This window comes from Delphinapterus leucas, chromosome 3 (assembly GCF_059928025.1).
Source record: "Delphinapterus leucas isolate spDelLeu-1000000601 "Yukka" chromosome 3, BTC_Dleu_Yukka2, whole genome shotgun sequence".
Taxonomy (NCBI): domain Eukaryota; kingdom Metazoa; phylum Chordata; class Mammalia; order Artiodactyla; family Monodontidae; genus Delphinapterus; species Delphinapterus leucas.
The window spans coordinates 146,600,828-146,622,024 of record NC_143131.1 but is presented as its reverse complement, the minus strand read 5'-3'; the positions used below and the strand labels follow the sequence as shown (position 1 = coordinate 146,622,024).

The 21,197-nt window shown below is 52.4% G+C and overlaps 1 protein-coding gene across 1 annotated transcript in view; it reads left to right on the top strand.

The window, feature by feature from the left end:
• Positions 1–21,197, top strand: part of STK10 (serine/threonine kinase 10) — a 120,741-nt gene that overhangs the window by 70,413 nt on the left and 29,131 nt on the right. The window contains exons 7-12 of the mRNA XM_022595106.3: positions 556–637; positions 8,633–8,767; positions 9,638–10,183; positions 12,644–12,774; positions 17,356–17,479; positions 17,930–18,109. Coding sequence (XP_022450814.1) covers positions 556–637; positions 8,633–8,767; positions 9,638–10,183; positions 12,644–12,774; positions 17,356–17,479; positions 17,930–18,109 — 1,198 coding nt within the window. The remainder of the gene's footprint in view (positions 1–555; positions 638–8,632; positions 8,768–9,637; positions 10,184–12,643; positions 12,775–17,355; positions 17,480–17,929; positions 18,110–21,197) is intronic.

The window sequence follows — 21,197 nt, the reverse complement described above, 5'->3', positions numbered from 1 at the left end:
GTTTGCTGGACGGCCAGCGGGCCTGGGACGCAGGGTGGGGGGATGCGGGGTGCCAGGGCTCTGCCGTTGCTGCTGGCCTCCGCAATTGGGGAGCGGTTGGGCCTGGGGGTCTGCAGGCCTCTCTGAGCTCCCTGGACCCTCCTGGCTCTTTCCTCCCTCTGTGCTGTGGACATCGGCTCTCCATCAGAGAGAATGGGTAACCCAGATAAGCCGGATCCCACTGCAGGAGTAAGAGCCCACGTGAGCCCCAGCAGCCACGTGGCACAGCCCTGGGCTGGGAATTGGGGCTCGAACCCCAGCACTGCTGTGTTTCACTGTGTGCCCTCGGGCAAGTCCCTGCTCCTCTGATTTCCACATCCTCTCTGTTGGTGATGTCTGTGACGAGAAGGGCATCTTGAAGGCCCCGTCGCCTCTGCCATGTAGCTTATAAAGGCGCCCTTTGTCCTTTGAAGGGCGTGTTTGGGAAGCACACGCCTCCCGGGAGAGTGGAGTCAGTGATGGTGGGGAGTTTTCTCGGCTTTCGCCCGCTCCCAGCTTACCTGTCTGTCCTCCCAGGTCTGCGGAGTTCCGAGACTTCCTGAAGACGGCCCTGGATAAGAACCCGGAGACCCGGCCCAGCGCTGCACAGCTCCTGGAGGTGAGTGGTCCCCTCTCCCGGGTGGCTGCCTGTCCCTCTGCCCAGCCCTTCCTGTGGACAGATCACCCGTGACCTGGAAGCTGGGTTCGTCCTCCCCCGGCCCAGGCGATGGTGTGCACAGCTGTTCACTCATTGGCCGACATTCCCTGAGCACCTGCCACGTGCCGGCCCTCGTGCGGGGAGGGCTGGCTGTGGTAAGGGAGCCCCCAGACTCCTGTCCTCAGGGAGCTTACCTTCCAGTGGGGGAGACAGGCAGCTGACGGGCAGATAGCGTACGTGGCAGGTGGAGAGCAGGGCTGTGGAGGAAAAGAGAACAGCACAGGGGAGGGGGGCCTGGTTGCTCTCCTATAAAAGGAGGACACAAGGGGCTCTGTGCACAGACGCCCAAAGGAGGCCAGGGGGCCAGGCACATGGTGCTCAGGAGCAGGGGTGAAGGCCTAGGATGGGGGCACGATTGGTACAGCCGGGAGAGCCGGGGGGCCAGGGTGCAGGAGCCGGGGTGAGGAGGGGGGCAGGGCTGGAGATGAGATCGGAGCGGTACGGGGGCGTGCCCACCCCCAGGTTCAGTGCTTCCCTAAGAGGACACTCGGGACGCAGCATCTAGTCGTACCCTCCACTATGACTTACTACAGCAGAAAGATACAGAGGAAAAGGCACCTGAGGGAAGCCAGGCAGGAGCTTCCAGAGTCCCCTTCCAGTGGAGTCACACGGTCTGTGCTTAGTTCCCCCAGCTGTGCGTTGTGGTGACACGTGTGAGGTGTTGTTTACCTGGGAAGCGTGTTGGAGAGCTCGGGGCCCAGGGTTTCACTGGGGGCTGGCCACGTGGGCAGCCTCTGCCTGGCACGGGCAGCGTTCCAGACTGCAGACGTCTGGCAGGCAGGCGTTCAGCATGGGCCACGTCGCTTGCAGTTCAGGCAGAGCTGGTCCCTCTTATCAGTTAATGGGGGGAACCCTTCCCAAATCCAAGTTCCTGGCGAAAGACCAACGGTAGAAGCAGGCCTTTCAAAGAGGAGGGGGACTAGGTCATGGCGGGTCATGCAGGACCTCGGGAGGATGCAGGCTTCACCCTGTGTGTGATGGCGCACCCGTGAGGGTTTGGAGGAGGGCGACACCATCTGACTTACACTTACAAGGCTCCCTCTGGCTATTGGGTGTGGAATCTCCAAGACCAGCCAGGATGACAGCTGTCTCAGGGAGCATCCCCTTAGCTGGCTGAACGGCCTCCAGGTGGGGAAGTGGATGACCGTTTCCTTGAACCTCTTTGAAATATTGGAGGTAGCTGCGAGCTGCCCTTGCCCCGGGCCGATGCCTCGTGTCCTGGCGGGGTGAGGGTTGGAGTGTTTGCAGCTATGTTTGGAAACACCCGGTGTCTCTAGCGCGGCTGATCCCACTTCCCGGGCCACCAATGCTGTTGGGAGAGGGAGAGGAAGTGGGCCTGGGTGATGTGGCCTGTCCACTCTGGTCCTTCCCCCTTCGTGTTGTGGGAGCAAAGGGGGCCCGACGCTCCACCGTGCACTCGAGTCTTTCTTCACATTCAGCCGCTTCTCCCAAGCACCGACTTAACTGTGCACCAGGTGCTGGGGCTGTGGTTGGCACTCTGGGCCACAGTGCATCTCTCTGGGGTGTGTAGCACAGTGATTCAGTGTGTGGACTGGGGTTGGAAAGTCCTGGGTTCAAATCCCAGCTCTGCCACTTACTGGCTGTGAGACCCTGCTCAGGGGGCTTAACCTCTCTGTGACCCTGTTCTCACTCTGAAGTGAGGATGATAGCCAGGCCCCCCTTACAGGGTTGAGTGAGAAGACACTGTAAAGCGCTTAGCTTAGTTTTTAAGTGCTGTGCGCAGTGAATAGCTGATGCATTGAACTGAATTAGTAAACAGTGGAAAGAAGCGGCGATGCAGAATGGGGTCTGTCTGCTGGGGCTCATGATTGTTCCTTGTAGATTTCTGCACTGCATTTGAAAGCACACGGCTGGAGTTACCAGAGGCCTTCTTTTCGGGGTATTGCGGCGCTTGGTGGGTGGCGTCGGCAAGGGACTGGACCAGGCCAACCAGGGGTGGGGGTGCGTGGGCCCGCTGTCACTGTCAGATACAAAAGCTCCAAGCTCCTGGGGCCAATTGTTTCCCGTGAGCAGGCACCCCCTGGCCTGATACATCCGGCCTCCAGGATATGCTGCCAGGAAGAGACCAGCTGTCCCTCATCCCCTCGTGGCTGCCCAGGAGCCTCAGCCAGAGACAGGAATTTCCGTTCCACAGTGGAGAAAAAAAAACGTCCTGTCAGAGGACTCTTCGCTGAGACAGAAAGGTTGCAGAAGAAAGTAGAGATCCCTCCAGACAAAGAAAGCTCCTTTCAGAGCTTAGGCTGCCGTCAGTTTTTTCCACGTGCCTGTTCGTCTCTGAGTTAGGGAGGGTGGGGCATCAATCCCGCCTTAGGTGAGGACCCTGAGGCTCAGGGCAGGGAAGTGGCCTGCAGAGGTCACCCGACTTGGAGTGGCCACAGGTAAGCGCAGACCTTGACTTGCCAGCACACCCTCCAGAGCCTCACATCTGCCTGCGGCCCCCACGTTCCTCCCGGCCCCTCCTCTTGCCCTGCATCCCGCCTTCAGCTGACTGACGTATGCCCCCGCTGGTTTATGATCCATTCACTCGCTTGCATGGATATTTTGTTGGGACCGTATCACTTGGTGGTAACCCGGGCTCTGAAATCAGGCTCGCCCTCCTGAAACCCGAGCGGTCCTCACTCTGAGCCTCAGTTTCCTCCTCTGTAGGAGGGTCGTGCTTGCATCACGGAAGTGTGTGAGTGGATGCGATTCTGTACCCACCCGCTGTCTTCAGCATCGTGGCTGTCACACATCTGGTGCGCAGCATACACTTGTTGAATTTGCTCTTAAACCCACCCCGTTCTAGCACAGCGTTCTTGTCAAGGTCGTTAGTACCTTCTGGACTTCGTGGTCAGCTCAGGCCTCGGTGCTGGTCTTGCTGGACCTCAGCAGAGCCACAGGCGACCCTCTTCCCCTTGGCTGTCAACGCCTGATGTCAGGTCTCCACGCCCTCTTGGTTTCCTTCCTTCTCACTGGCCACTCGTCTGTCTCCTTCGCCTGCTCCTGTTTCTCCAGCTCATTAACATGAAGTGCGCCAGGGCCTTTTCCTCCGTCTCCATCACCTTGATGGGCTCGTCTGTTCGCCATGACTCCCGCATTTCTGCCTGCAGCCCAGACTGCCCTCCTCGCCCACAGGCCCTTGTATCTGGCTGTTTACCTTCCACCCCTTTAGGTGTCCGTAGATATCTCAAACTTAACACGTCCGCAACTGAGCGCCCCCATCTTTCCCCAAATATGCTCTAGCGATGGCTTTCCTGTCTCATTCGATGGCAGCCCCACCTTGCCAGCAGTCTGGCCCCAAACCTCACAAGCATCCTTAACCCCTCTCTTTCTCACACACTCTGTATCCATTCTACCGGGGAATCCTGTTGTCCCTGGCTTCAGAACATGCCCAGGATCCAGCCACTTCTCACCACCTCCATTGCAGCCAGAGGGAAAAACATAAGTCAGCTCCTATACCTCCTGAGTCCAGAGCCCCTTAATGGCTCCCATCTTACTCAGGGTAAAATCCACAGTCTCAGTGACCTGCAAGGTCCTGCAAGGTCTGCCCACCCAAACTTGACTCCTCAGACTTCTCTTCCTCTTGTCCCCTCACTCTTCCCCAGCCAACCAGCCTCCTTGCTACTCTTCAGACGCTCCAGCCTCAGGGCCTTTGCACTGCCTGTCCACTATGCCAGGGATGCTCTTCCCCTAGACACCTCCATGGCTGACTCTTTCTCTTCAAGCCATTGCTCAAATGGCAGGTTCTCAGTGAGGCCTCCCCCAAGTACCCTGTTTAAAACCTACTGCACCCTCACATTCCTAATTCTTCCTCCCCTGCCCTACTTTTGATTTTTCCATGGCACATAGCACTTATAGCATATGACTTGCATGTTTATTAAGTTTATCGTTGATCTCCCTGACTAGCATGTCAGCTCCCTGGGGACAGCAGTCTTTGTTTTTGTTTTCGTTTTCGTTTTTGCTTTCACTGATGTGCCCCAGTCATCCAGAATAGTGCCTGGTATGGAGAGAGCCTTCGTTAAATACGTTTACTTATTTTTACTTAACTAAATGTTATGTAACCTCTTCTCCATGCCAGGTTCTATTCTAAATGCTTAGCAAATGTTAGCTGATTTAATCCTCATGACAACCCTATGAAATAGGTACTGTTTGGATCTCTGTCAAACAGATGATAAAACTGAAGCACAGAGAGGTTAAGTAGCCTGCACAAAGTCACACAGCGTGTAAGTGACAGAGCTGATTTCTGATCCTGGTCATCTGGTTCCAAAGCCTGTTCTTTTGACCACTCTAGTAAGTTGCCTCTCTGAATGAATGAAGGAAAGAAAGAGAGATGGAATAAAGTTAGGAGGGAGGGAAGGAGGACTGAAGGAAAGATGCTGACACCTGAAAACTTGGAAGTGTTATTAGGCATTTTCTAAAGCCAGTCTTGGAGTGTGGGACATCCCGGCTGATGGTTTCTAAGCACACAGAGGAAAACTAGGCTCAAGTTCTTGGGAAGGATGACTGGGTAGATGGCAGGAGAGGCCCTGGCCAGAGGGTGGGTGCCAGCTGGCGAGCTCTGTGGCACCTTGGGGCTCCCTGCAGAGATAGTACAGAACAGCTTTTCCTCTTCCTGAAGGAGCGGTCGGCTGAGTTTCCCTCTGATCTGGGTCTTCCACGGGGTTGACCGAGCACCTTTCTAGGGACCCGTGTGCCCAGACCAGCCTGTCCCTGTGCAGGTGCACAGTGCGCTGGCCACCGGGGAAGGTCCCGTACCCTTTTGTGCTGGGCTTTGTCTCTAATGGGCCTTGGCAGCTTGGCGGTTGAAACGTCTTTTCTAAACACAACCCTGGAAGTAACAGAGCTGATGCAGTGGAGGAGGCGGCCTGTGCTTTGTGTCCCAGAGCAGTTTACAGAACAGTGTTCCGGGCCTAATCAGACACAGGAGGGCCTGCCCCATCTGCCAGCCCCTCTTGCCCGGGGATTCCAGGACCTTGGCGTACAGGGGAATGGCCCCGCTCACCTGCCCCTCTGTCAGAGGCTTTCTTCCCCATGCCTCCCCTTCCGCTTCCTAAAGACCCTGGGCTGCTCAAGGGAGGCCATGCAGAAGATGTTCAGCCTCAAGAAAGCAAGGCTCCTGGCCAAGCCGAAGAGTCACTAATTTGGTCAATATGTGATATGGCCTGACGAAAACCTGGTATTTCCAGAAGCCTGTGTTTGCATTATTTGTTTCTGCCACACCTGCTTCAGCAACTGCAGTGAAGTGTCCCGTGGCTTCTTGCTCCAGTTCACGTGTGTGAGGTTGTGCAGTGTGAAGCTCGGGAAGCTTTGGGATCTGATTCTTACCTTCAGTTCCAAAAAGCTGCACTCTGGGGATGCAGGAGGGAATGGGAATGGCTGGGAGTGCAAACTGGTACTTAAAGGCTTCTCTGACTGTGGTTCTCCTGCTGGTGATGGTGGTGATGATCGTAGTGGCGGTGGTGGTGGTGATGGTAGGCATGGTGATGGCAGAGGCAGTAGTGATGGTGGCGATGATGGTGGCTGTAGTAATGACGGTGGTGGTGGTGGTGGATGACACTGATCATGGTGGTGATGATGATACAGATGACGGCTGCTGTATTTTGAGCTCTTACTACAATGCTTAGAACAGCCATACTATTATTCCCAGTACACAGATGAGCAAACTGAGGCTCAGAGAGGTTGAGTGACTTGCCCGAGTTGCTGGAAGTGGGATTTTATTCCAGGCAGCCTGGCTCTCGAGTCTAGAGCCAGCAATCTTCAGTGCTGTACTCTCCTGCCTCTCACAATTAGTACTTCCTTATTAATATCCATTTCAAGACCTTTTGGAGCCACACAGCAGCCAGAGTGATACCTTCAAAGGGTTACTCTTTATATCACTGCAGCCCTTGTACTTGCTGCTCCCCCTGCGTGGAATTCTCTGTGCCCAGATCTTTCTCTGGTCGGCCCCTTCACATCCCTCAGGGCTCAGCTTGAATGTCACCTCCCAAGGAGGGCCCTCTGCCCAAAGACCTAGGCAGACTCTCCGGCCACCCATCCACTGCACCAATCCAGGCCCATGTTCCTCCAGCCTATCCTATTACCTGATCTGAAAAATGATCTTGTCGTTTGGTTACGTGCCCATTGTCTTTCCCGCTCAGCTGCGAACCCCCAAGGCCAGGGAGCTTGCCTGTCTCCTTGTTTGGCCTTATTTCAGCACCTGGCACATCACTGGCCTCAACATGGGGCTGAGGCATGAATCGACAAATGAACGGGGTGTGGGGGGGGGTGTGTGGGAGAGAAAGATAAGAAATAAAATTCTTTACGTCTTTACTAGTTTGGACTAACTAGAGAAAGTCAGGCTGGCTTAGGAAGATCTGAATGACAGGGCTCTTTAAAAGGAGTGAGGTGTATTGCTTTCCCGTGTGCAGAGTGGGGTACCCAGGTTGCATAGGGTGTTGCCTCTGGCCTTCCACAAATGTACTAAACAGATAAGAATGAACAAGCAGATAGGAACGATTTGTAGTGGACCTGTCAGGTGTGAATGTGTTTTCAAGAAAATTTATTCTCTTTAGTCATTTAAATACTTCCCTGCAATCTTGCTGACACTGTTCCTCCTCTGATAACTGACAGTAAAAGCAGTGAATTTCATCAGAGCCTTCCTGCGCATTTCAAATGAGCAAATTCCAACCTAACAACTGTCCCACCCTGCCCCTGCCAATGCCTTTCTAAGTGAGTGTGGGGAATTGAGGAATCCCTTGTCCCTGTCCACAACCTGGTGCTGGGGACAAGATGCTCAGAGACAGACTTGTACCAGGGAGATCTTCGGGCTGATTTACCATCTGCTGAGGTCTTAAAAGCTTTGGTGTTTTACAAGGTCCGTGAAAGAGCCTTCACTTTTTAAAGATGTGGCATTTCTGTAAACACCTAGGAATAGAACATACACTGCTTGGCCTCGAGATTTTGCAAACACACACATCCACCCTGAGACCTATACGAGCATTTTCATAGCAGCTTTATTAATAGTTGCCCCAAATGGGAAACAATACAAATGGCCAGCAACAGCAGGAAGAATAAACAAACCGTGACAGAGTCACGTGGTAGAATACCGCACGGGAATCAAAAGGGAAGAGTTTACTGATATATGCAACAGGGTAGGTGAATCTCATAGTCTCAGCTCAACTTGTGTTGAGTGAAGAAAGCCAACCACAAAAGAATACGAACTCTGTGATTCTGTTCAGATGAAGTTAAAGAGAAGGCAAACCTAGTCTCTGGAGCTGGGTGGCTGTGGGGAGTGAGGTTGACTGTACGGGGAATGGGGACCTTCTCGAGGTGATGGAAATGGTCTGTGTCTTAAGCTGGGTGGTGGTTACACCAGGTGTGTACGTATGGAAAAAGTCCTTGAGCTTAATGATGTGTGAACTTTACTGTGTGTAAGTAATTCTTCAATAAAGTATATGTGTGTATACGCATGTATATACTGTATATATTATATTTTTTAAACCGTATATGAAAACCTTTTAAAAAAGTAAATTAACAAACAAACCTCCTGAAACATTACTTCTGCTCCCACTTTGGGCTAAGCTCTTCCCTGTGCGTGATCTCATTCCATCCTCATGCCTTCCCTGTGGGTCTGGCATTATTGTCTCCACTTCAAAGGTGAGAAGCCTGTAGCTCAGAGAGGGAAGGGGACTTGCTCGGTGTCACACAGCTGGTGAGTGGCAGAGCTGGCTCACTTTCCACCACACACAGGACTTTCTGAGCTGCCTCTGGGTCTGCCTGACCAAGTTCACAGTCACGTTTCGGTCAGGGATGCCGCTGGCCTTCTCCGCCTGGGGGATCACCTCCCCCAGCCTTGGCTGCCCCTCCTCACCCCCCAGCCCACAGTGGTTCTAATCCAGCTGTCTTGCCCCCCCTCAGCACCCCTTCGTCAGCAGCATCACCAGCAACAAGGCTCTGCGGGAACTGGTGGCCGAGGCCAAGGCTGAAGTGATGGAGGAGATTGAAGACGGCCGGGATGAGGCAGAAGAGGAGGACTCGGTGGATGCCACCTCTGTAAGGCCTGGAGGAAGCGGGGAGGGGGCGGGGGCGTGCGGGAGGGATGGGATCCCCGCAGGCCTTGACTGGTGTGGGAGGGGCCCGGCGGTGCAGGAAGGGTTCCCTTTTGTTTATCCCCAGCTCAGAGGTCACAGGCCCCCACGCCACCAGTTGTGTAAGACAACACGTGGGCCGGGATGAGGCAGCAGGGCGTGTTGACCAAATCCTGTACGTTTTCAGGGAAGACCAGGAATCAGATTTTTTTTTTTTTTTTTTTTTTTTTGCTGCACGGGGGCCTCTCACTGCGTTTCACAATAGCAACTATTCACAGTATTTCACAATAGCAACATTTTCAGTACTTTCTACCCCTGAAAAGCTCTAAAAAACAAAAACAAAACAAAAAAACTGGCTAATAGTCTGAATCTAGCCCCTGGATAGGTTTGGCTTGGCCTTTCTGTGATTTTTTTAAAAATTTGAGTTAGTTACCATCTAAAAATTGGGAGATGTCATGTACAAGTACAGATTTGAGCTCGCCTTGAAAAATTGGAGGGTCTGGGCACAGGGGGCCCATTTTCCCATGTTGTCACATTGGCTGGAGCGGAGTAGCCACTGCCCCCTTTTGACAGGGCATGAGCTATGTAGCTGGCCACGGTTGCCTCCACTCCTAGGAGGAATACCTATTCCTCAAAGCAAGTAGTACAATAATTTTATTGTTAGTTAGGCAATAAGGAGTGGGGAGGACTGTGGCCTACTAGAGAGGGATACCTATTGTACCTCCCTGGCCCACTTCACCTTGTGGGTGTCTGACTTTCTGACCTCACTGCATCTCTGACTCTTGCCTCGGACACACAGTAGCATGGCCTTGACTATGTTTTTATTTTCTCCTAGCCTCTGGGGAACCACACTCGGGAATCCTCTGAGGTGAGTCAGCTGAGCCTCGATGCTGACAAGCTTCTCAAAGAATCATCTTTCACCCCACTGCCACCTAGCCAGCCTCAGGACATTGTGAATGGGCCCAACCAACCCTCTGGGGACACATCCCTCCAAGCCACCAGCCCCCCAGATGTAGCCCCTGGAAATGAGAACGGCCTAGCAGTGCCCGTGCCCCTCCGGAAGTCCCGACCGGTGTCCATGGATGCCAGGATTCAGGTATCCGAGGAGAAGCAAGCCACTGACCAGGGTGGGGACCTCAGTCCAGCAGCCAGCAGGTCCCAGAAAGCAAGCCAGAGCCGTCCCAACAGCAGCGCCCTGGAGACCTTGGGTGGCGAGAAGCTGGCCAACGGCAGCCTGGAGCTCCCTGCCCAGGCGGCTCTAGGCCCTTCCAAGAGGGACTCAGACTGTGCCAGCATCTCCACCTCCGAGAGCATGGACTATGGTGCCTCCCTCTCAGCCGACCTGTCCCTGAACAGAGAGACGGGCTCTCTGTCTATCAAGGTAACTAACGCTGCCCCTTGTGCCTCAGGCTTGGAGCAGGAAGCACTGCAGAATGTGTTGTTGCCCAGTTTTGGTGTTTGAAGGCATATGGTGGCTGCCTTCCATTATAAGTAGTTCATGAGACTGCTCTTTCTTTCAAGAGCTCTCCGTCTGATTCATAGTTAAACCCCCAAATATCTGAGTTCGGTCTGGGATTTAGTCATGTCAGGCAATTAATTGGTTTGGGTTTTAATTTCAGTTTGGGTTTCCATTTAAATTGGGTTTGGTTAAAGGCCCTGCTAAAATGGGGGAGAGACGATTCTAGAAGCGAAAGTTCTCTGACTTGGAGGTCAGCCGTGTGGTCCGGCTGCCGACTGATTCAGTTAAAGGGAGTGGGCTCGAGGCTTCCTCCTGGCTCGTGGCTGTTCTGCAGGAGGTAGCATTGTGAATGACAGTAGCCACTGCACTTGAGAGCTCAGCACGGGGCCTGTACTGCAAAATGCTTAAAAGCAACCACAGATGAGGCGCCTTCAGTCATCCCAAAGTACAGCGCAGCAAACAGAGGCTCAGGTGGGAGGTGGGGAGCTGGTCAGACTCCAGACCCTGAGCTCTGAATCCCACATGCCATTCTGCCCTCGCGGTGGGAGCTTTGGCCTGCTTGTCCTCAGGAAGGGCAGACCGCATCCCCTGCCCATCTCACAAATCGTGAGATATTCGTGAAGTCACTGTTGGTCACCTGGTTGGCCACACTGAGGACCTCATCCCCAACCAAGGCTGAATTTACGGAAGGTTCTGCATCTTTTTTGTTTTTCCCTTCTGTCACTTACTTGGTGAAAATGACACAGCAGAGACTCAAAAATATTGGCCAAATGCAAGGGAGCCAAAGGAGAGGCAGTCAGCCAGCACAGTTAGCTTTGGGAACAGAAAGAAAGCACAGTTTTAACAGGTCACCAGGACAAGCGGAGATGGCAGCAGCTTTGATGTATAATCATTTTCCTTAGGATAGGGGGTCTGTCCCTTCTCTTCTTAAAAAGACACTAAGGACTAAAAAGAAAATAGTAATTTTTTTTCTTTTCTTTTAAATAAAGGTTGACCCACCCACAGCCGGGTCCCCACCTCTTCTCAAGGGTATTGAGAACATCCTTTGCTGGCGGGCTGGCAGTGAGTCAGGGAACGAGGCTGTTCTGATAAGAGTCCACGGCTGCGTCAGCACCCTTGGCTTGACGGGGAGCCTGTTACCCCCAGGCGGAGGCCCTGTGACCAGGAGCAGCTCTAGTGTGAGGGCTGCACGCAGGCCTCCTTCCTCCCCCGCCATCTCCAGCCAGCCTGCATTTCTGGTTGCTAGCCTGACTCATCTTGAACTGAGTCCTGGGACACGTGAGCTGGATGCTGTAGGGTGATGGGCTGCAGGGTGACCTTTCAGGGCCCATAGCATCCAGAGCTCCTGGGCGAGGTGCTATGGGAAGAGGTGGGAGCCTGCAGGGGAGGGGAACCCAGACCTCAGGGCCAAGGGCAGCCTGCTGGGCTCGACTGAGCGGGCACGGGGGTCAGCGTGGACTTTGAGGGCAGAGGCCTCCTGCTGGGCGCCACCCTGGCTCTCCCTTCACTCTCAGGCTGGCAGGCCCTCGGAAAGGCCGGCCTGGACTGCACCAGGAAGGGCCTCGGAAACCAGTGGAGGGGTCGCAGGGGAGAGGCCGTGATGACTTCCGTGCAGGCCCACGGGCCTCATCCGAGTCAGGATGGAGGACTTTCAAAGGGTATTTAAATACCCTTAACTCCTCCTGGAGGAGTTCTGGCAGCACTGCGTAAGCAACCACACGTGAAAGGCATGATTATTCATAGGGAAAAGTAAAGGTGGCTCCAGATGGGCGTGGCCTCCTGTGGAATTCAGGTCAGGTCAGGTCAGATTTGGCTGCCAAAGCAGTTATGAACTCTGGTTTTCCGGGCTCTTTGGATTTTGGCATTGAGGATAAGAGATCGTGGTCTGCGATAATAAGTATCAAAAATAAAAACCAAGTGTTGAACCCTTGCCACGAGCCGGGTGGTGTTGTGTGCCCCACCACCATCGCACCTTTGGAACCTCCTCTGACAGGTCGAGGAAGCTGAGGCTCGGAGAGGACAAGGGACTTGCCCAGGGTCACAGAGCCAGTAGGTGGTAGAGGGAAGATTGGAACCCAGCTCGCTCTTTCTGACGCCGCGTCTTGTGTGTGAGAGAGTGCTGGCAGCCAGCGAGCAGGGGATGGGCCATGTCTGAAGGGCGAGATCAGGGAGAGGAAAGGGCCCAGCGTCAGACACTCAGCCCCCCACCCCCCACCCCGCCCATTGAAAAGCGTGAGGCAAGAGGGGGACAATGGACAGTCGCCTCCTACCTGGACGGGGCTGAGGCTCTGGGGCCAGGAGGGCTGTGGGCTGCACCCTCTGTGTCGCCCATGGATTCTTAGCTGTGATGCTGAGCTTTGCCTGATGATCTGCCCTGGCCAGAACTCGAGGCTGCACAATAAGACCCTCAAGAGGACACGCAAGTTTGTGGTGGATGGCGTGGAGGTGAGCATCACCACCTCCAAGATCATCAGTGACGATGAGAAGAAGGACGAGGAGATGAGATTTCTCAGGTAAGCCCGGGAAGGGCCGCTGATGGTGGTGAGAGGGTGGGGATGCGGTGAGAGGGACGGGCGTGGGTCCTCCTGGTGCAAGAGCTGTTTGTCTGTCTACAGCATCAAATGTGGGATCAGGGACACAGAAGGAAGCTGGCTTTGCCTGAGATCCTGCATTCTCTAACCCACCCAACCCCCCATCCACCAATCCATCCACCCACCCATCCATCACCTACCCACCTACCCAGCCCTCCACCCTCCCCTCCAGCCAGCCAGCCATTCACCCATGTATCCATACCCCCCAGCAGGTTGGGGGACATGGTGGTGACCCAGGTAGTTGAGACTGTTGCCTTTGTAAAACTTACACCTCATGGGCCAACAAACAGCACACAAGATAATTCCCAACTGTGGTACATGCTGTGAAGGGAATAATATGGGTGAAAGGATAGTGAGCCCCTGGGCCGGGGTCGGGGACGCCGCTCTGTGGGAAATCCCCTGAGCCAGAGCCAGGAGGTTGAGAGGAGCTGGCCACGAGCAGAGCCGGGGGATCACGGAGGGAACTGCAAGGCCAAGGCCTGAGGGTTGACCGCGTGGCTTGTTTAGGGACCTGAGAGGGCAGGGCTGGATTGTGGAGTGTAAGGTGGGAGGGAAAGGATGGGGAGCCGTCCCATGACCTGCAGGACCAAGGTCATGTTGGCCCGTGGGCAGGGGTGGAAGAGTGTGGATTTCATCCCCAGTGTAGCTGGAGTGAAGCAGGTGGAGAGTGACCAGCGGTAACATCCCTTTTGAAAGCCAGCTCCGCTGCCGTATGAGTCTGGGCGTAGAGGTGGGGCAGGACTGATGCAGGGATCCAGGGAGACCCCGGCCAGGATGGTGGCCAGACAGAGGGAAGAAGTGGTTGGATGCAGCATGCATTTTGGAGGCAAACCCCGTGAAACTGGAAGGGATTGGTGTGGGGAGGAGGGTGTTAGGCAAAGCTGTTTGCTAGGAACTATCTTTGCACTTTTAAGGCGCTCAGGCGCCCTGACAGCCCTCCTCAGGGAGACCCTATCTCGGCCGTTCTGTAAATTAGGAAACTGTTTCTTTTCTTTTCTTTTTTTTTAACTTTTATTTTTAAGGTAGAGTTTATTAATTTATTTATTTTTGCGGTGTTGGGTCTTCGTTTCTGTGCGAGGGCTTTCTCTAGTTGCGGTGAGCAGGGGCCACTCTTCATCGCGGTGCATGGGCAGCTCACTATCACGGCCTCTCTTGTTGCGGGGCACAGGCTCCAGACGCGCAGGCTCAGTAGGTGTGGCTCACGGGCCCAGTTGCTCCGCGGCATGTGGGATCCTCCCAGACCAGGGCTCGAACCCGTGTCCCTTGCATTAGCAGGCAGATTCTCAACCACTGCGCCACCAGGGAAGCCCTAGGAAACTGTTTCTTGGTGGGGACTTACCTGCCTCAGGTCATCCAGGTGAGAAGCTCTGTCTGTGTGAGGATTCTACCCAGCTTCCACTGGACCAGGAAGCTTGCTGGGGGGCTGCCAGGGGTGGGGGTGAGTGGCTTCGCAGTTAGGGAGGGAGGCCTTGGACCCACGAATCTCCCTTGAGGCCAGGCCTTTGAAGGCTAAATTCATGATTGATTTGTAGGACATCTCTAACATATCAAACACATTCATATCTTTAAAAAGCACGGGGACTTCCCTGGTGGTCCAGTGTTTAAGACTCCACACTCCCAATGCAGGGGGCCCGGGTTCAATCCCTGGTCGGGGAACTAGATCCCACATGCGTGCCGCAGCTAAGACCCAGTGCAGCCGAAAATAAGTAAATAAATATTAAAAAAAAAAAAAAAAAAAAAAAAAAGAAGCAAGGCCTGATTTTCCTAGAGGGGTGGGATAGGGAGGGTGGGAGGGAGACGCAAGAGGGAGGGGATATGGGGATATATGTATACGTATAGCTGATTCACTTTGTTATACAGCAGAAACTAACACACTATTATAAAGCAATTCTTCTCCAATAAAGATGTAAAAATAAATAAATAAATAAATAAAATAAAAAGGAGAAAAAAAAAAAAAGCACAGACATCCCAAAGCCAAACATAAACAGTTTTGGATGGCTGGGGGCATTTCTGCCCTCTAGGAGCCAGGGGGATGAGAGGCAGACTTTTCATTGGTGGAGTTTCTGCGTGCATGCATATGCGTGCACACGCGCACACGCACGCACGCACTGGTGTCCTCATTCCTCATCTATGTGCGCTGGAGAGGCTTGAGGCTGGGGGAGGGGTGGGTGTGGTCGCTCTTGGACGATGACACCACCTTCTGTTTTAATGGTCACCTTGGAGGTGACCTGTACTCCTCACTCTTCAGACACCAAGGGCTCAGTTTCCTTTCCATCACCTCCCCTCTGGGCAGTTCAGGTTCCTGGGGTTGAAATTCCAGACCCAGCACACCCTGTCTAGAAGCGATGCCTCTGGCCCTGGCACTGGGCCTCCACCTTCCTCCCAAGCAGAGGAGTGGGTGCCACTTAGGTTTGGAAGGTGAGATTTAGCCGCGGTGGAGAAGAGGTGCTCACAGTGAAAGAACAAGGCTTTGCTTGTTTGCCTGCTGTGGTCTGAAGGTCCGCACGTCCTGTCAATGTGGCCAGGCCGCCAGGCTGCAAGCTGTGGTGGGCTCTGGCCCACGTCCCTGGTCGTACCTGGATCCTAGCATTTCCGGAGGATTGGGTGACACGTAGGCTTTTGAATGGTGTCACCGAATAGTTGCTCTCACAGATTGAGGCTGCTAGGTCAGAGTTCCTTCTGGTTTTGCCTAAAATTGCTGGTTCTTTCCTTCTTACGCCTGTGTCTGCCTGCCTTTCCCTTGTGAGAACTCAGGTTGGTCAAGGAGGAAACGTCAGAACCCGGCTGCTTACCTCCTTCTCTGTTCGTTTTTTGGTCAGTTGTTCTCTGAGCCTTAGTCTCTCTTGTGTCAGGGTCTCCCTCTCTTTGTCAGCTCTCAGCAATCACCTCCTGCCTCCTCTCTTCCCAAACGCAGAGGCTCCCAAGGAAGCTTTCTTCTGTGCCTCTAGAAAGCATTTCTGGCTTTTCCCAGAGACTGGGCAGCCTTTACCTCTTCTTCTCGTTATCATTCGAGAAGTTACCACTTGGGGAGTGATTGCCACGTGCCAGACAGACACTGCAGGTATCATCTCATGTAACCTTAAAGAACCTGAGAGGTAAAGATTATCTCCCTATTTTACAGATGCAGGAACAGAGCCTGCACAGACTGAGCGACTGCCTAAGGGAAAGTGAGCTGAGCTAAGATTCAAATAAGGCCCCCCGACCCCTGAGAGCGTGCAGGCCTCTCCTGCAGCTGTTCCACTCAGAGCTGTGAGGAAAGCCCCACAGCGGGGGTGGCCATGGTACAGGCTGCAGACGCTGGACTGGAATAGGACACAGGCTGCCAGGGAACCGCCTCCTGTTCACAGTCAGGAGGCCCAAGTTCTTTCTGCATCATTTTAATTTCTGATTCCATAAATGATACATATCAATTTTTAATGGACTTGCCCAGAAAGAAACACAATTGGTGGGGTTTATCCCACCAGTATTTTTTCTGTGTACACACATATACACAGTGACAATAGGTATGTTACCAAATGAAGGCACACTGTGTGGTTGGGGTCAAATTTTTATTGTATTTACATTTTGAATAGGTAATATCGTGGTTCAAATCTCGACAAGAAAAAGAGGGTAAACAGCGAAAAATTTCCCTCTCTCACTTTTCTGCCAGCCATCCAGCTCCCCTCCTTGTGTTAATATTTTACAGTGTAATCCTTCCAGAAACACTCAGTGTTTAAATAGGAAAGTAAACGCACACATGCACATGTGCACACACATATAGGGTCCTTTTTGTTTTTCACCCAGATGGTAGGTAGCATAAGAGACCCACACTCTTCAACACCTTGCTTTTTTCATTCAGGGATCCATCCCTATCTGTTCATAAAGAATTGCTGCATTTTTTCATAGATTTTTTTTCCATGTAATTCAGTATCTCCGAGGACTTGATTTTTTTTAATGGTTGTATAAAATTACATCAGATGGACATATTTAATTAGACTGTATTGATGGACATTTGTTTCTAATTTTGTACTATTATACATAGCGTTGTTATGGATATCCTTATTCAGTTCTGTTGTGCATCTATGAATATCTCTTTAGAATCAGTATCCAGAAGTGGAAGCTACTATGTCAAAAGGCAGAGACTTACTGCATTGTCCTCCCCCTATATTCTTGCCTATTTAATGAAGATGCTGTTTCTTTTTAATTTGTATTTCATATCCACATAGCTAATTTAAAGATTTTGTCTTTTGTTTCAGGTCTGTCCATGTTCTGTACCGCTTTTTAAAATTAGAATATTCCTGTTTTTCTTATGGATGTGGAAGCACCCTTTATATATTAAAATTATTAATGTTTTGCCTGTCAATAAACGTCCAGTAAAGTCTGAGTTCTAAGTTCGCGTCATGCCTCTACCCCAGTCTTGTGTGACGCCTCTCCACGCCCCAGCCTTCAGTGTCCCTAGCTATGAGTTATATGATCACTGAGGGCACTTTCTGACTGAAATGTCCACATCCTTCCACCCTTCAGGCGCCAGGAACTCCGAGAACTTCGGCTGCTCCAGAAAGAAGAGCATCGGAACCAGACCCAGCTGAGCAGCAAGCATGAGCTGCAGCTGGAGCAGATGCACAAGCGTTTTGAACAAGAAATCAATGTGAGCGTGAGAAAAGATGGGTCCCTATGGGGCTTCTTGCTTCCATGTTTTCTCTAAGCGGAAGTTGCAGAGTGAGGATGATTGGGCATGGAGAATAATTCACAACAATTGCCCAATTCCTCTGTTTCCTGATCTCATTAGGCGTTGACTTATAAACACAGCATTGCATGAAGGTCACGATGCTCCTCTGAGTCACACAGGAGGATCTCTAGAGGGGCCATAACCTTTACTGAGCCCCATGCAACAACCCTGCGAGGTAGATGGTCTGGTCTTCCTTTTGCACATGAGCAAAAAGACTCAGAGAGGTTCAGTGACTTGTCCCAGGTCACACAGCAAAGAGGTGGTAGACCTGGGATTCAAACCCAGGTCTGAGCACGGGCTCTGGGCTTTCCCCATCTCCCTCCCAGGTATAAGGTGACTTTCCTGAATTTCCCTTTCTGCTCCTTCCAGGCCAAGAAGAAGTTCTTTGACACAGAGCTGGAGAACCTGGAGCGTCAGCAAAAGCAACAAGTGGAGAAGATGGAGCAAGACCATGCTGTGCGCCGCCGGGAGGAGGCCAAGCGGATCCGCCTGGAGCAGGAGAGGGACTACGCCAGGTTCCAGGAGCAGCTCAAGCTGATGAAGAAGGAGGTGAATACGTGTTGGGTGGAAGCAGGGGTGTCTAGGAGGATTAGGACCCTCTCAGTTGCAAGTAATCAAAACCCAACTCAACCTGGCCTCAGAAACAGAGGGAATTCGGGGGAGCTTGTATACATGAAAAGCTCACATCCAGCTATGTCTGGATCTACACCCTCCCGCTGTGCCATTAGGAGCCCCTTCCCCATCATTTGGGCTCTGCTTTCCTCTGTGTGGATTTGGTTTCAGGCAGGCCCTCGCCATGTGGCCTCAGGCAGCTTCCTGTACATCCCCCTAGCTTAGCAGCCCTCGCTGAAAGAGAGCAGGGGGAAGGAAGGGATGGCAGTTCAGGGAAACTTGAGATGCTGTCTCCAGAGGGGCAGTGGGTGCTGGATGGGTGCACACACGTCCTCCATGCCCCACTCTCCCTTCCCCCAGAACAGCAGCCCCCTAGTTTGGACCTATGTGCCTGTTCTCCCTCTTTTCCCATCCAGCTGGAAGGGGAAGTGGGAGGTGGCAAAGAGGTAGATGGTCCTGAGACAAGGGAAGGGTGGCGTATTTCTCAGCCTGCCCAGGGAAGGGCATCTGGGTCCCAGAGAGCAGCCCACACCTCCCCCTGTGGAGCCAGATACTGGGAAGCTGGGACAGACTTTCTTTCCTAAACTCTCAGGAGGAAGGAGGGGGACGAGGAGGGTAGAAGCCCTGGGGCAGGTATACCAATCAAGGCTGCTTCCCAATCTCCAGATGGGAGCAGCAGGTGAACAGCTTCTAAGGGTAGTCCATGGTGCTCAGGGACCTCAGCTCCTAGACTTGACTGTGACGGACATGACATTTGGTGTATCCAAGGGCCCTCCAGTGGCTGCCTGTGGGAACTGGGGCCAGTGGCTGGCTGAGCAGAGCCAGGGCTGGGCTGAGACAACTTGTCTAGGGCACAGAATTTAAGGAGGTGCCCAAAAACTCCATAATCAAGATAAATAATATTCTGATGCAGTGTTTTAAAATAAAAATGCATGTAAAATATTCATGATGAACAGAATGTCAGCCATTTAAAACAGAGGCAGGGGACTTTCCTGGCGGTCCAGAGGTTAAGACTCCGCGCTTCCACTGCAGGGGGCGCGGGTTTGATCCCTGGTCGGGGAACTAAGATCCCACGTGATGCGTGGTGCAGCAAAAAATAAATGAAATGAAATAGAATAAAATAAAATAGGCAGGGGCTTCCCTGGTGGCGCAGTGGTTGAGGGTCCGCCTGCCGATGCAGGGGAAATGGGTTTGTGCCCCGGTCCGGGAGGATCCCACGTGCAGCGGAGCGGCTGGGCCCGTGGGCCATGGCCGCTGGGCCTGCGCGTCCGGAGCCTGTGCTGCGCAACGGGAGAGGTCACAGCAGTGAGAGGCCCGCATACCGCAAAAAAAAAAAAAAATAAATAAAATAAAATAGGCAGGATCCGACAGGGCTGGGGTTAGTGTGAGGCGATGAGGCTGAGCCCTGCAAGTATAGGACTTGACCCGGTCTGTATTTGAATTTTGTTCATAATTTTTTTTTGGCATGAATTTTGAGTTTTTAAAATTGTATTTATCTTGATTACTGAGTTTTTTGGCATTCCCTTTTGTGCCTGAGGTGAGTGCCTTGACTTATCCTGGTCCTGAACCTCCTGCTGAGAGATGGGCCAGTGGGCTGAGATGTGTGTGGGGGACGAGGGAGAAGCTGATACTAAGCACATCCCCAGCCCCAGTGCTGGGAGCACAGACTTGGCTCCAAGTCTCGGCTGTGTGGCTCAAAGCGAACTGCTGGGCTTTGGACAAGCTACAGGCAGACCTTGTTTTAATGCACTTCGCAGATACTGTGTTTTCTTTTTTTTACAAATTGAAGGTTTGTGGCAACCCTGCACTGAGCAAGTCTTTCTGCACCATTTTTCCAACAGCATTTGCTCCCTTCCTGTCTCTGTGTCACATTTTGGTAATGCTTGCATATTTCAGACTTTATCATTATGATTATATTTGTCATGGTGATCTGTGATCAGTGGTCTTTGATGTTACTTTTGCAAAAAGATTACAACTCGCTCAGGTGATGATGAGCATTTTTTTAGCAATAAAATATTCTTTAAGTTACATACAGTTGTGTTTTTTTAGACATAATGCTGCTGCACACTTAACAGACTACAGTGTAGTGTAAAGATAATTTTTTCTATGCACTGGGAAACCGAGATATTCACGTGGCTTGCTTTATTGAGATGTTTGCCTTATTGTGGTGGTCGGGAACCGAGCCAGCAATCTTTTTTGAGTTCTTGCCTGAGTTCTGGCTGCCTTCTGTCACAGTGAGAGTTATTCAGCTACTGTTCTGTTGAATATCTACATGTGTGGCACTGTAGGAGGTGCCAGGGATACTGTAATGAACAAAATAGATGGGGTCCCCACACTCAAGGAGTTGTTAATTGCCAGGGAAACCGGAAAAAAAAAAAAAGCACAACATCAAATAAAAAAACACTTGCCCATTGCATACATGCTGTGAGAGCAAATAGGTTGGTTAACTAGAGAAGTTACGGAGAGATCAGTATGTGACATTTAGGCTGAGACCAGAAGGATGTTTCTAGGAGGGTGGAACGGCATGTGCAAAGAACATTCCAGTAATAAGAACATGCCAGGAGGGTGGAACAGCATATGCAAAGGCCCTGAGGTGTGGGAAAGAGCTTGGAAAGAACTGAAAAAATGATCAGTGTGGTAGGAGCTTAGGAAGCGATTGGGAGATTCGGACGAGATGAAATCAGACAGGTAGAGAGGGGCCAAATCACGGAGGGAGGTGAGTCAGAAGCAGGAGTTTGCTGTTTGATTCGGTGCTGTTTACCGTGCATTCCTCTCAGATATTTTGAGCATTAAATGAGAAGCACCCAGTGTCTGCCCCAGAACAAGTACCCCGCGGATTCCAGTTTCCTCTTGGCGCCTCACCCCATCACGTACGCGCACCCTTTGTACGTGTGGGTGGGGGAAGGAGTTGTGGGGACTTTAAAAGTGGAAAAAAGAGGAGGTGCCTGGGACGGGGAGGTGTGAGGGGTCGCCACGGAGTTCCTCGCCCTTGGCCGGCACCGACCTTTAACAAAGGTGGACGTTC